This window comes from Nyctereutes procyonoides, unplaced genomic scaffold (genome assembly GCF_905146905.1).
Source record: "Nyctereutes procyonoides isolate TBG_1078 unplaced genomic scaffold, NYPRO_anot_genome, whole genome shotgun sequence".
NCBI lineage: Eukaryota > Metazoa > Chordata > Mammalia > Carnivora > Canidae > Nyctereutes > Nyctereutes procyonoides.
Window position 1 is genome coordinate 33,807,680 of NW_026575131.1, and position 15,894 is coordinate 33,823,573.

The 15,894-nt window shown below is 35.6% G+C and overlaps 1 protein-coding gene across 9 annotated transcripts in view; it reads right to left on the reverse strand.

Annotated features, from left to right (window-relative positions):
• Window positions 1-15,894, reverse strand: part of CCDC66 (coiled-coil domain containing 66) — a 47,040-nt gene that overhangs the window by 9,366 nt on the left and 21,780 nt on the right. For 8 of the 9 annotated variants that reach the window (XM_055344101.1, XM_055344104.1, XM_055344098.1 and 5 more), the window contains 6 exons: window positions 7,633-7,764; window positions 6,977-7,227; window positions 6,683-6,767; window positions 5,683-5,844; window positions 1,935-2,079; window positions 735-821 (listed from right to left, as the gene is read on the reverse strand). In XM_055344101.1, coding sequence (XP_055200076.1) covers window positions 735-821; window positions 1,935-2,079; window positions 5,683-5,844; window positions 6,683-6,767; window positions 6,977-7,227; window positions 7,633-7,764 — 862 coding nt within the window. The remainder of the gene's footprint in view (window positions 1-734; window positions 822-1,934; window positions 2,080-5,682; window positions 5,845-6,682; window positions 6,768-6,976; window positions 7,228-7,632; window positions 7,765-15,894) is intronic. The other variant, XM_055344099.1, reaches the window with a different exon arrangement.

Sequence of the window (15,894 nt, forward strand, 5' to 3'; positions counted from 1 at the left end):
CATGTCGGGCTCCCTGCATGGAGCCTGCTTCTCCCTCTGCTTGTGTCTCTGCCTCTCTCTCCCCCCGTGTCTCTTGTGAATAAATAAATAAAATCTTAAAAAAAAAAAAAAACTTGAGGGACACCTAAGGGACTCAGTGGATGAGCAGCTACCTTTGGCTCAGGTCATGATCTAGGGTCCTGGGATTGAGTCCTGCACCAAGCTCCCTGCAGGGAGCCTGCTTCTCCCTCTACCTTTGTCTCTGCCTCTCCATGTGTCTCTAATGAATAAATTAATCTTAAAAAAAAAAAACTTAAAAAACACTGCACTGTATCCTTTAAAAGGGTTAATTTTATGCTATGTGAATTATACCTCAATAAAGTTGTTACAGAGAAATTAAAACCGAGGACATTCCTTTATTTTCTAATTCTTACTGAAAACTTTGAATTCCTTTCATTTTTTAAGACTTTATTTATTTACATATTTGACAGAGAGAAAGAGAGCGCATGCACACAAGCAGGGGGAGTGGCAGAGGCAGGCTCCCCGCTAAGCAGGGAGCCTGATGCAGGGTTCAATCCCAGGATTCTGGGATCATGACCTGAGCCTGAAGGCAGACTCTCAAACAAATGAGCCACCCAGACATGCCTACTCCTTTCATTTTTAATCAGGAGCTCAATTCTAAATTGAGTTTAATTCTAACTGTGACATTAATTTTAAGTAAATTTTAAACCAAATCACAAGTTTTAAACGAATACCTGTTTGTACAGCAGTATCCTTTTTGGGAGAGGTTGTAGAATTAATACATGTATTCATTTTACCACTGACATCATCCAAGCCATATCCTAAATATGAAAGGTTGTTAGTAGATGTAGCATATTCCACTTTTATCATCAACTGACAAGAGAAATATATTACCCAAATAATGACAGTTCAGGAAGATTAACAGAAAATATGTGTAGCAGCAACCTAATACGCACAAGACTTTTGGTGCAATCAGTATGTGTGAACAGTGCAATGAAAATGTAAAAGGACTATCCCAAAGTTTCTTACAAAAAGTGACCTGCATTTTTCTCCCTTATCGAATATAGAGAGATCACTACATAGATTTCACCAAAAAAATTGGGTAAAAAAGTATACATTTTACCTACTATGAGCAAAACATAAGGAAATCTATGTAAAATGATATGGAAAACAAAGGCAGAAAAAAATTATTAAATTTCCTTGCTACTTACAGCCCACTGACCAGTCCCTGAAACAGGCAGAGTAACATTCCTCTAGGAACTCAACTGCCAGGATGCTGACACTTTGCTAAAGACAAACGGCAATCTTAGCCCCCAGAATCCTGTAAGTCTACTTGATACATGTTGGCAATCATCCCCAAGCATATAACCCACCAATATACATTTGAAGGGTCCCTAATAAAATTAAGGTTTTACTAGACAGTAATAAATGACCTTTTCCTAACAAAAGCTAGCCCCTGCAAGGTCCTGAAAACCTTGCCTCCAAAATTCCTTAGAGACTTACATTCTCTCTAACCTCCTCCCAACTTGAAAGTATATAATGGGTTAAAAAGAAAAAGAAAGTATATAATGGGTCACTACCTCATGACCACAGTGCAGCTCTTTCTGCCCATGGGTCCCCTCCCCATGCTTTAATAAAACCACCTTTTTGCACCAAAGACGTCTCAATTCTTTCTTGGCTATCAGCTTCAAACCCTAACATCTTTCCTACATCATAAAAGATTATTGGAAAGTGTAACATTATTTAGTTCTGCTCTTAAGGCAATCTCTCAAATAAAATAAGCAATATAAAGTTACATTAGTTCAAGGTCTGAAATTCCTTAAAAAAATGTTAATAAATGTATTAAAAGTATTTAAAATAGGCAGTTAAAGTCATCTTCAAAAGTTATTATAAGTGAAATTCTAAAAAAAAAAAAATTCTAGCAAAGTGCTTACCACCAAGATTTTTAATCAATCCAGATGTATCATGTCCCTTCTGAGCCAATTCTCGTATTCTCTGTTCTTGTTTCAGTCTCTGTGCTAGCTCCTGTGCTCTCTGCATTGTCTGGAACAATTCATTTGTCTTGAGAGTCATGATTTCCTATTAATATTGAAGTACACAAAATTATTAAACATAGTTATCATGAACAAACTTTTTTTTTTTAAGATTTTATTTATTTATTCATGAGAGACACACAGAGAGAGGCAGAGACTTAGGGAAAAGCAGGCTCCTCACAGGGAGCCCGATGCTGGACTTGATCCCAGGACCCAGGATCATGCCCTGAGCCAAAGGCAGACACTCAACTGCTGAGCCACCCAGACTACTTAACTATTCTGAGCAGACAAGCTCCTCCTAGGGGCCAGGCACTATTCAAGATACTGGAAAACAACACAGCAAAGTTTCTCCCTTTTGTAACTTACACTTTAGTATCATTTTCTCCAGCTATATTAGACCACAAATATAGAACTCCTTTACCCACTGAAGTTTATAGTAATAAAGTTTTCAAAGTTTCTAAAACCAGGTTCAATTCCATCAGAACTCCATTAAGATTAAAAATATATTATTAAGATGTAAAACACAAGGTTAAGGTCATTTCCTTCAATTCAAACAAATGATCCTTTTATTTTTTTCAGATCTATAGTTATTTCAAAGGAGTAGTTGGCTCAAGCCAATTCAACATAATGAAATTAGATCCCAGACTATCGCTGCTTCATCAGCTAAGTATGGAATGAAAGCAAGAAAATGCATGCTCTGGGCCCCATCTCCCAGAGCCAGGGGAAATGGTCATTGCTCTACCCCTAAACCTCACAAATCCTTGGCAATCAAACGTCATTGTAGGATTTGCTCACGTGAGGTCAATTCACACATGGCACCTGACACAATTATATCTATGATGTCTACACCACTTAATAGAGATGTTCTCCTAGGTAACTAAGTATCTACTCTTTTTAAAAAGGCTCTTATATATTAGCACACAGGAAACCTCTAACACAGCAATAAAATGTATCATTAATCCCAGCCAATCACTGCAAACATATGCCCCTGTTCACTAATGAATACAGACAGAAAGGCCAATCATTTCAACACATACAGAATATTTTTAATAATCACTGCTTAGAAAACATTTCAAAATGAAGCACATGGATAACTTTTGTATTCCATTGTATTGACCCTTCTCAACAGAGAAAACCACCAAAGCAATATGGCACTGGTGAACCAATCTCTTGAAATAATTAAACCTTCTCCAGCTTCTCCTATACGTTCATAACTTTTTTTAAAAAAAAGATTTATTTATTCATGAGAGACACAGAAGGCAGAGACATAGGCAGAAGGAGAAGCAGGCTCCCTGCAGGAAGCCCGATACAGGACTCCATCTGGCATCAAGCCCTGAGCTGAAGGCAGATGCTCAACCACTGAGCCACCCAGGCATACCACATTCATAACTTTTTAATGCAAAACTTCAGTGTTTTTGCATATACCTTCAAAATTTCAAAATAACTGCAAATGTTCAACTTCTGATTACTTTTCCTTTAAAAATACATCCAGTTTTACTCTATGTTATTAATAATATAAATACTGCCATGTTCGTGGATAGGAAAAATTAACACTTAAAATGTCCGTTCTACTCAAAGCAATCTACAGATTGAATGCAATCCCTATCAAAATACCAATAGTATTTTCCATAGAACTAAAACAAATAATCTTTTTTTTTATAAGTTTTAATTTATTTATGATAGTCACAGAGAGAGAGAGAGAGAGAGAGAGAGAGAGAGAGAGAGAGAGAGAGAGACAGGCAGAGACATAGGCAGAGGGAGAAGCAGGCTCCATGCACCGGGAGCCAGACGTGGGATTCGATCCCAGGTCTCCAGGATCGCGCCCTGGGCCAAAGGCAGGCGCCAAACCACTGCGCCACCCAGGGATCCCTAAAACAAATAATCTTAAAATTTGAATGGAAACATAAAAGGCCCCAAATAGCCAAACCATTTTTGAGGAAGCAGATACAAAGCTGAAGATACCACAATCTCACATTTCAAGCTGTAGTAATCAAAGTATAATAATGGCACAAAACAGACAGATCAACAGAAAAGGATAGAGAGCCCAGAAATAAAACCATGCTTACCTGGTCAATGAATCTACGACAAAGGAGGCAAGAATATGCAATGGGAAAAAGTCTCTTCAATAAATAGTGCTGGGAAAACTGGACAGTTATACACACAAGAATTAAACTGACCACTTTCTTCTACCATACACAAAAAAATAAACTGAAAATGGATTATGGATCTAAACTGTGAAACCTAAAACCATAAAACTCCTTAAAGAAAACAGGCGGTAACTTCTTAAACATTGGCCTTAGCAACATTTTTCTAGATGTGTCTCTTCAGGCAAGAGAAATAAAAGCAAAAACAAACTGTTGTAACTACATCAAAATAAAAAAGCATCTGTACAACAAGGAAACCATCCACAAAACAAAATGGCAAATTACTGAACGGGAGAAGATATCTACAAACAATATGTATCTACAAACAAAAGGAGTTAACATCCAAAATATACAAAGAACTAGTACAACTCAACATCAAAACCCCAAATAATGTCTTTTTTTTTTTTTTTTTGAGAGCACCTTTGCTTGCGCATGTGAGGAGGGGTAATGTGGGGGAGGGATTTTAAGTAGGCTCCACACTGGGCTTGGTCTCCTGATCTGATGAACATGACCTGAGCTGAAATTAAGAGTAAGACTCTTCACTGATTAAATCACTCTGGTGCCTCCCCCACCCCAAAATAATTTGATTTTTAAAAAAGGGCAAAGGACCCAAACAAACAGCTTTCCAAAGCATACAGATAGCTACCAGGCACAGGGAAAGACACTCAACATCACTATAATCAGGAAAATCCAAATCAAAACCATAACTATATCATCTTACCCTAATGAGAATAGTTAATACCAAAAAGTCAAGAAATAACAAGTGTTCGTTGAGGATGCAGAGAAAAGGGAACCCTCATGTACTGCTGGTGGGAATGGAAATCAGTATAACCACTGTGGAAAACAGTATGGACTTTCCTCAAAAAATTAAAAGTAGAACTATCTATCATACGTCACAGTAATTCCACTATTGAATATTTACCCAAAGGAAACAAAAGATATATGTACCACTATGTTTACTCCAGCATTATTTATAATAGCCAAGATATGGAAGCCACCCAAGTATCCATCAGCAGATGAATGGATAAAGATGTGGTATATACAAAAAGTAGAGTATTATTTAGCCATAAAAGAAGGAGATCTTGCCATTTGCAGTAACATGAATGGACTTAGAGGGTATTATGCTGAATGAAATAAGTCAGATGGGAAAGACAAATACCATATGAAGTCACTTACAGGTGGGATCTAAAAAGATAAAATGGAAAGCCAAACAAAAAAATCAAACCAGCACAAAAATGACCCACAAACTGGTAGTGGGGGAGAGAGGGTTAATAAACAGGTGAAAGGGAGTGGGAGGTACAGGCTTCCAGTTATGAAATGAATAAGTCATAGGGATGAAAGCAACAGCATAGGGAATACAGTCAATGGTACTATAATAATGTGTAAGGAACGCTTGTGAACATAGAATATATAGGACCCTTGAATCACTATGTTGTTGTACACCTCAAACTAATGTGACACTGTGTTAACTATATTTCAATAAAAAAATTTTAATATGTACTTACTTCCTTTTGTTTTTGCTTAAGTATGTCTTCTTCATACTGTTTCTGCATCTCTTCTCGTTCCCTCGCTAAGCGACGCTCCTCTTCTTGTTCTTCCTTCTTTCTTTGCTGTTCTTCCAGTTGCTTCTTCCTGCGTTTCTCTTCTACCTGAGCAGTGATGGCTTTCTAGTCATAAATCATAAATCACAAAAAGCATTGCCATAAATTTAAAAAATCCATTTTAACATTTATTTGTATTTCTAAAATAAGTTTATCAATATCAGATAATATATAATATAGTATTACATATATAAGTAAAGTTAAAATGTCAAATTTCCAATGTATTAGTCCCATATCTCATCTGTCTGATTCTATATGCTTTTTCTTTAACCCCAGAGGACTGTTAAAACTAATCCGAAAACTGAAGAAAAAAAATTCTCAGTGCTTAGCACAGTGCAGAAAATTATATATGTTCTATAATACATTTGACTGATTAAGAGTAGCAATATTAATTAAACCAAATTCTCCATGTATCAGAGGTTTTAAAGAATTATTCAGAATCTTAAGTTCCTTTAGTGTTAAAGACTAAAAATTAGGAGAGAATTTTAAACTTAGTCCTTTCTTATCTGCTAGATTTCTCAATCAGAATTCTACTTCAATGCCCTATATAGTTCCCTTAAAAGAACGAATTCTCATCCTGAACAGAACTCAGAACTAAACCAAAGAAAAAAATAAACAATACTAACTTAAGATTTAGTACCATTTCACATATACGACTTCTATATTAAAGACCTACTCTTCTGGAAGGCAGGTGGCTGGCTATACTATGTGATACTGTCTGGTTCTCAAAATGAATATAATCTTAATGTAAATGTAAGCTTCAGTAAGAATCAGATTCATCACAGAACTGGACAGTGCCTATGCTGTACATTTATATTGAAATTTTTATTTCCATTTATTTAGGTATCCACTGGCCATGACTATTATTTATTAAAGCAAAGAACAGTGTTTTACAATGTAATACCTGATGTTCTAACTGTTTCTGTCGTCGCCTGTCACGTTCTTCAATCTGAGCTGGATCCAGGAGAGCAGTCATAGAACGGAGAAAGCTGGCAAGATAGACATTTTAGCTATTCAAAACCCCCAAAAGGTAGATTTAACAGGATGCTAAATCATTTTTTCCAGATATATCCACTAGTCATTTCACTTTAAAGAAAAATACCAAACTTCAATCAGTTAAGACGTATTATAAATATGATGACAGTCCTTTTCATAAAAGCACACTTTCTTAAGCATTAGTACTGAAAAATAAACTTACTTTGTTTTCTGACTATTTGCCATAGCCATATCTCTAACGGGTTTTGCTATATGCTCCTCCTCTGAAGGTTCAACCTGGCTTCCAGTCGTTGGTGTATAAACATTGCTGATATCAGACAGTTCCTGAGTGTCCGGAGAGACACAGAAGTACTCTGGTTGGTTGTGTATTGACCGAGAGGACAGTTGAGACTGAGAAGCAGGATAGTTCTTTAATGAATCAAAATGCATTGCCCATCTGTCATGTTCCTCACCCTAATCATGATAAACAAGAATTACTAAGAATTTTTCCAATTGTTCTCATGTATAAAGTCCTAAAACGACGATCAAACATGATTTTTAAAAGTTGCCACTGAACAGAGTTATCATCATAAAAATGAATGGAACTACATTCTTTACTGATTCCATATACTTAGACACTAATGTGGAGAATATTAGAAATTCATAGAATCAGGAAATTCCTAAAAAGGTAGTTTTAAGGAGCTATGCAAAATCACTTACTAAAATACATTCAATAAAAGGTTTACAAGAGCAAATGTGAAATAATCTGAATACTAGTCTAGTCTTATCAAATAGTTTTAGGATACTTTAAGGTTTATAATTAAAGATTCTAAAATTGTTTTTTCCCTTTATATCATCCACATAAATTTGTCAAGTTACCTTTGAAGATGTAATTTTTTCCTCTATTTTTCTTTGCTGATCATCTTCTATTTGCTTGTTCAAATCTTCAATCCATTTTCTCGGCTGTTCTTGTTTCACAGTACTCAAAGGGCGCTCCAGTGGTACTGTTTCCTAAACAAGTCATCAATATTATCTAAAGCACAGCTCACTTTATAAATCTTCCCAAAAATTTATACAGATTTAAATAGAAAGGCATTTAACTCTAAGAGGAATAATAATTGTAAACACAAAATTTGAATTATACAAGAATAGATGTATTCCAATCTTTAAAATATTTGTAACATATGCTAGTAAACATAGAATAACTAAATGTAAAAAAAAGTAATTTCCAAATAAAAATTCTTTTTCTAAAAAAATTATAGAATTTTCAAAATTCTTGTTTATACTTTGAAAGGAGTCACTAATAATTTAAAATAGGTGAATATCATTTTACATTTGGCTTCAGAATACAACAAATACTGCCTTTGCACCAAGAGCCAGAAGGATGTCAAAAACTAGAGGCTTTCTCTCTTGAATCATAATGTCTCTCTAGGCTATCCCGCTTTTCAATTTCTCCTGCTATAGCCCTATTACAATCTCTGATGTTTCAATAAGAAACACATATTGTGCCCAGGTTGTCTTTGGACTAAAAAACAAAAGCAATAGCATAAAAATTTGTTGTTGCTTAATTTATGAAAATTTAGTACACTCTAACATAAAAGAATATATTCTATTCAAATTTTCCTGAAAGGCAAAAGCTAAGCAACAAACATTTCATTATATGGAATACCTGGAGGATATACCTTAAAAAGTAGTTGACAGAATACTATGACGGCAATATACCTTGTGTTACTTTGCTTTTGTCTTTAACAAAAACGATGGCAAAGCTCCTAGTTTACAAGCAATTGCTTTGATCAAAGGAAGGAAATAGTTATATAAAAGAAAAAAAACTGGGATCCCTGGGTGGCGCAGCGGTTTGGCGCCTGCCTTTGGCCGAGGGCGCGATCCTGGAGACCCGGGATCGAATCCCGTATCGGGCTCCCAGTGCATGGAGCCTGCTTCTCCCTCTGCCTGTGTCTCTGCCCCCCCCCTCTCTGTGACTATCATAAATTAAAAAAAAAAATCTTATTATCTCATATATTCTTACATGTTTTAAAGAGATAAAAACTATCACATTTCTTTAAGCCTGAACGAACCACTTCAAAAGGAGCACTATCTTTAAGGAGGTAATTCAACAATTCTATCTCTAGAAATCTTAGAGACCACAGTGGAAAAGAAAAACAAATGGCCCTTCTGAACTCCATAAAGCAAGATATTCTCAACATGGCACTCATCATTTTAGAACTACCATCTGTTCTTTTTTTTAAGATTTTATTTATTAACTTGAGAGAGAGTAGAGCATGAGAAAGAGAAAGATCACAAGGGGAGGGTGGGTAATTGGGAGAAGCACACTCCACACAGAGCAAGGAGCCGGATTCAGAACTTGATCCCAGGACCCTGGGATCGTGACCTGAGCCAAAGGTAGACGCTTCGCTGACTGAGCCACCCAAGTGCCCTGTCATCTGTTTCTTGAGTCTGATTTAACCAGATCTGGTTTCAAGTCTTTTTTCAGTTTGTCTTTTTAATTTGTTCATTTTTTTTTACATTCACATTTGAGTGAAATCATATGGTATTTGTCCTTCTCTGACTTATTTTGCTTTATACTCTCTAGTTCCATGTTTTTGCAAATGGCAAAATTTCCTTCTTTTTTATGGCTGAGTTATATTCCATTGTATATATGCCACATCTCCTTTATTCACTCATCTGTCAACAGACACTTGGGCCTGCTTCTATAATTTGGCTATTTTAGACAATGCTGCTATGAACACAGGGATGCACCTATCCATTTGCATCCATCCATGTGTTCATATCCTTTGGGTAAATATCCAGTAGTGAAATTACTAGATCATGTGGTAGTTCTGTTTAATTTTCTGAACATACTGCTTTTCACAGTGGCTGCACCAAGTCTGCATTCCCACCAACAATGCATGACAGTTCCTTTTCCTCCACATCCTTGCCAATAATTGTTTTTGATTTTAGCCATTCTGACAGGTGTGAGGTGCTATCTCAGTTTTGATTTGCATTTCCCTGATGTTGTGATGCTGATTATCTTTTCATAGGTCTGCTGGCCATCTCTGTCTTCTTTGAAGAAATGTCTGTTCATGTCTTCTACTCATTCTTAAACTGGATTATTTGTGTTTTTTTGTGTTCAGTTGTGTAAGTTAAATACTTTGGATACTAACCTTTATCAGGTATGTCATTTGGAACTATCTTCTCCCATTCAGTAGGTTATCTTTTAGTTTTGCTGTCTCCTTTGCTGTACAGAAGCTTTCTATTTTGATGAAGACACAACAGTGTATTTTTGCTTTTGCTTCCCTGGCCTGAGGAGACAGATCTAGAAATCTACATTTAACGATCAGAGGACTTTCAAGCTTTTTGTTTCTTTTTAAGTCAGTTTTTTTTTTAAAGATTTTTTTTTTTTTGAAAAAAGTAATCTCTACACCCAACATGGGGCTTGAACTTACAACCCCAAGATCAAGAGTCACATGTTCTACGAACTGAGTCAGCCAGGCACCCTTTAAAGTTATAATTTTTACAGCAACTTCTCCCATTTCACCTATTTTTTAGAATTTTTGGCATAAAATATTCACTAATGATTTAATCTCTACTGGTAATTATGTCATTTTCTCTTGTAATTTTATCTTCTTGATCAGTCTTTTCTGGAGATTCATTGTTATTTCTTCCAAAACAGGCAATTTTCAGCTTTGTATGTTATGACTGGTATCCCTATTTTCATTATTTATTCTGTTGTTCCTTTTTCTAACTTAAGATGGAAAAGTACACCTTGCATACTGACAGGTTTTCTTTTCTAATACACCTTCTCTTGAATTTATGTGTTTCTGGAATATATCCATTATCATTCTTTCCAAGTATTTATGATTTCTGGTTTTTTTTTTTTTTAACTCAAATTACTCAGGTAGTGTGATTTTTATTTCCAAATACATATATATAGTACTTTAAAAACTCATTTTGTTAGTAACTTCTAAATTACCTGTAATTAGAGATCACTTTACAATAGCTATTTAAATTTTATCTGAACCTTTATGTCCTAGTACAAATGAATTTTGTAAATATCCATGTGTGCCTGAGAAAAATATTTTCCAGTTACTGAACAAAGAACCTGATATGTTAACTGGACTAACTTGCTGTTCTTGATTTTTACATTGAAATCTCTGTTTAAATAAAGAATTTATAAATTTCTATGCCATTTTAAGGTGCCTGGGTGGTGCTATTGGTTAACATCTGACTCTTGGTTTTGGATTGGATCATGATCTCAGGGTCATGAGACAAGAGTCCCACTTTGGGCTCCGCACTCAGCATGGATGGACTCTGCTGGAGATTCTCTCTCACCCCCCTCCCACTCATGCTTTCTAAAACAAACAAATCCTTAAAAAAAAATTTCTCCACAGGTATAACAATTTCTCAATTCAGATACTGAATTGAATCTTTATTTGAATCTACCACTTTTTGCTTCATGTATTTTGTCAGGTTCATGCATGTTCAAAATTGCTATACCTTCTTGATATGCTATATCCTTATCTATATTAACAACCCTCACCATCCCTAATAATGCTTTGTCTTATTTTTATTAGTGTAGCAATAACAATTTTATTTTGGTTAGCATTTTTTTAAAAATACTATTTTCAACCTTCCTGTGTTCTTATGCTTTTAAGTATATTTGTATTCTAGAAGGTATTCCAACTGATTTATTCCAATCAGTTATTTTCTTTTTTTTTTTTTTTTAAAGATTTTATTTATTTACTCATGAGAGACACGGAGAGAGGCAGAGACACAGGCAGAGGGAGAAGCAGGCCCCATGCAGGGAACCCGACGTGGGACTCGATCCCAGGACTCCAGGATCACGCCCTGGGAGGAAGGCAGACGCTCAACCGCTGAGCCACCCAGGCGTCCCCAATCAGTTATTTTCTTAATGAGTTTTGGTTCACTTAGATTAGATTCATTATGTTTATTGATGTATTTGGCCCTATTTCTACTATCTTAATCTTACATTTCAGTTTATCCTACTTTATTTTTAACACTCTAAATTTGTGATATCCAAAATACCATCTTCTAATAAGTTTAATATGCTCTCATATCCTTTGATCTTGCACCCTCTGCCAACCCATCAAGGTTGGTATTAACTAGACCTTTCTTAGTTAGTAAGGGTATATTTATTATAAAGATAATAATCAACTCTACCAAGGTAAATAATCACAAATGTCTTGCAGCATCCTTTAATTTACCTTACCTTTTTGGTTAAGCACTTCATTCAAAACTATTTTCATTGTGCGCCTTTTAATAAAAATCTTTGGAGGACTTTAATGCCTGAGGGTATTATCTACTCTTATTTCAATGTTAGTTTCGCTAGATATTAAATTCTAAGTTTAAGACCTTTTCTATCAACTTTGAAAATAGGATTCCATAGTTTCTTATACCCAGTGTTGCTGTTGAAAAATATGCCCCCTGCCAAAAAACAGTTAATTAAGCTCATATTTGTTCTTTTATGTGCTGCTGCTTCTTTTTGTAGGCTTTTACAATTTCTTGGTCTTTCATATTCTTAAATTTCAGGTTAGCATGTGTAGTCAAGTTTTCTTTATTCTTTTTTTGGTGCTCTTGGCTTTTTAAGTCTGAGGTCAGTTAACAAACTGATCTCAATTACTTTTTCAAATATTTTCTCTTCTCCAAATTTCCCTCTTGTTTGAGCAGCGTATTATCTGAATGTCAGCATTTCTATTTTCATTCTCATACTGCCTTAAAATTTTTTTTCCCTATTTGTCCTTTCCTTTTTCAAGGTATTTTCTTTTTTTTTTTATTTTATTTTATTTTATGATAGTCACACAGAGAGAGAGAGAGGCAGAGACACAGGCAGTGGGAGAAGCAGGCTCCATGCACCGGGAGCCCGACGTGGGATTCGATCCCGGGTCTCCAGGATCACGCCCTGGGCCAAAGGCAGGCGCCAAACCGCTGCGCCACCCAGGGATCCCTTCAAGGTATTTTCTAAATATGGCTTTCCAATTATTTACTCGTTCCCTAGCTCTACCATTCCTGCTATTTCTCATCTATTGTGTTTTTTACTTTATTGTATGTTTCACACCTAAACTTTCTGCTTGGTTGTCTCTGGTCCATGTTCTCATTTGTAACACTTTCCCTTCTCTTATGATTTCATTAAGCTAAATTTATTAATCTGTCCTAATATTTTTGCTTCTGTTGGACTCTGATACCCTCTATCTACATTGTTTTTCTTTGAAATAGTTGTGTTTCTCCAGTGTTTTTGTTATTTCAGGAGTTAATTTTTTTCCTGGCATTATCAACCAAACTTGTCCAGCAATGAACAATATATTCAGTGGTAGGAATGGCAGAAAGCAGACTAGGCCTTGGGTGAAGACTCAGGCATTAACCTAAAATCACTGTCCTCAGAGCTTCTTTTTGGGGGGAAACACTACTTAGGTTACAACTGTAAATCACCAGACAAGTGAGTATGAACAGGAAGAGGCAGAGCAGTCTCTACCTGATTTTCCAAGTTTCTCCAAAGTAGTAAGATTTAAGCAAAGACTGGCCCAGGATTTTATTCTAAAGGACAACTAGAATAGAGATCTGATATACAGTAAATGGAGGGTGAGGCACTATTTAAGACAATGAAATTATGGGAGGGAGGGGAAACATGTTAACAAGAACAGAATTCCAACAATTGGTTTCCTATTTTATACTCCCACAGAGATGCTTGAATTAACTTCTACCATAAACCACCTACTACCAATTCAACAAACCAAAAAAGTATCCCTCCCTCAGTTCTTCCAGCATCTTAGGAGCTAATCATAAGGGGAGGTACTAGCCGTTTACAACCAAGGTGCAGTATCTTCTTGAGATTATGGGATCTTAGTATTTTTAGGTCTGTAAAATCTTATTTGTTGTATTTTCTGCTTGGTTTTTATTTTTAGTTATGTTTTAACATTATAGCATATTTTGTAAATGCTCTGTTGACATTTAAAAATTTGATATATTTGTAGAAAATGAAATTACTGATATTTTCATTGTTCAAATATTGATAATACTCTGGTAAAAATGTGCCTCAATTTCTCCTATTTATTTTTGGTTTATGAATCACAAAAACATTTTTACATCTTTGTTACTGCCTCTACTTTTTATCAAAAATCTATTATGGAAAAAATAAAAATAAAAATGAAAAAATTAAAATAAAAAAATTAAAAATAAAAAATAAAAATCTATAATGGGGGGAAAAATCTATTATGGGGGCACCACGATGGCTCAGTCAGGTAAGCATCCAACCTGTGATTTCAGCTCAGGTCTTGATCTTGGGGTTGTGAGTTCAAGTCCATACTGGGCTCTACTCTGGGCATGGAGCCTACATTAAACTAAGTAAGTTAAATGGCTTTCTCTCCCAAGGTAATGTTTCCAAAATTACTAGAAATTTTGCTTTCCGTTTTTTTAAAATTTTGATTGGCTTATATAATCTATTTTTAGTAAAGAATAATTTTATTTCAAGTATATCTCTTTTAAGTAGCATGTCTTTGGGGTTCTCATACCTCTGCTTTTAAATAAAATACTTTTGACCTTTCAGAGTTGACTTTTGTTTTACTATATGTTTCCTGTTGTACAGGTTACATTAGTAGATACTCTGTTTATAATTAAACTAGTGGTTATCTTTGCTTTCTACATTTTTTTAAAAAGATTTTATTTGTTTATTCATGAGACAGAGAGAGAGAGAGAGAGAGAGAGAGAGAGGCAGAGACATAGGCAGAGGGAGAAGCAGGCTCCATGCAGGGAACCCGATGTGGGCCCGCTACTCCAGGATCATGCCTTGAGCCAAAGGCAAACATGCTTAACTGCTGAGCCACCCAGGCATCTCTGCTTTCTACATTTTTTTATTTTTATTTTTTTTTTTTTTTTAATTTTTTTTATTTTTTATGATAGTCACAGACAGAGAGAGGCAGAGACACAGGCAGAGGGAGAAGCAGGCTCCATGCACCGGGAGCCCGATATGGGATTCGATCCCGGGTCTCCAGGATCGCGCCCTGGGCCAAAGGCAGGCGCCAAACCGCTGCGCCACCCAGGGATCCCTCTACATTTTTTTAAAGATTTATTTATTTATTTATTCATGAAAGACAGAAAGAGAGAGAGAGAGAGAGAGAGAGAGAGAGAGAGGGAGGCAGAGACACAGGCAGAGAGAGAGAAGCAGGCTCCATGCAGGGGGCCTGACTGAGGTAGGACTCGATCCCAGGACTCCAGGATCACACCCTGGGCCAAAGGCAGGCACTTAACCACTAAGCCACCCAGGCATCCCTGCTTTCTACATTCTTAAACCATTATCTGGTTTTTCAGAATTAACTCTGTCTTTATAAAGAAATCATGCAACATATCAACACTCTTCACAAAAGCATAAACATAAAACCATAAAGAACAAAAGTGCAAAGTTCCCATTTGCTTCCATTACACTTCACCAGACTCAGACAAGGCTAACAATCTGCTTTCTTTTATGTATTCATATTTGTTGATGTCTTCCAGAGTTTTTTTCCTTTAAACACAGAAATGGTTACACTGTATTGTTCTGCAATTTACCTTACTGTACAAAGTCTTAGAGATTTTGTGTCAGTATATATTTCCTTTTTTAAACACACAAATTCCTGTGTTTTAATTCTGATCCACTTTTCTGACCCAGAAATCATCTTTAAAAACTTAAAAAAAAAAAAATTGTGGAAAGATCCTTGGGAGGAATATTTTATAAATTCTTATAGGTCTGAACATATCTTCATGCTCCCTTTACATGTGAACATGTTGTTTAGGCATTAAATTCTTTGCCCCACTGTTTCTATTAAACCTCTTAAACATTGTTCTATTATCTACAGAGGAGAAATCTAAGGTTAACTTGATTTTTGTTCTGTCTTCATCTTATTTGAAATGCATAAAGAAGTCTATACTTGTTCTTTAAATTTTAACACTTACTGGGAAATATCTTCAAATCAGCCTCTTTTTATTCATTTAGCTTAATTTTTTTCCTGGTCTAGGAAGTTTTTTTCTCTGATGTGTATGTTAATATTTACCTATCTGCTGTTTTCCTTGAAAAAAAATCTATCATTCAAGGTTGTGTTTTAAAAGCTATTTGTAGGGGATCCCTGGGTGGCGCAGCGGTTTGGCGCCTGCCTT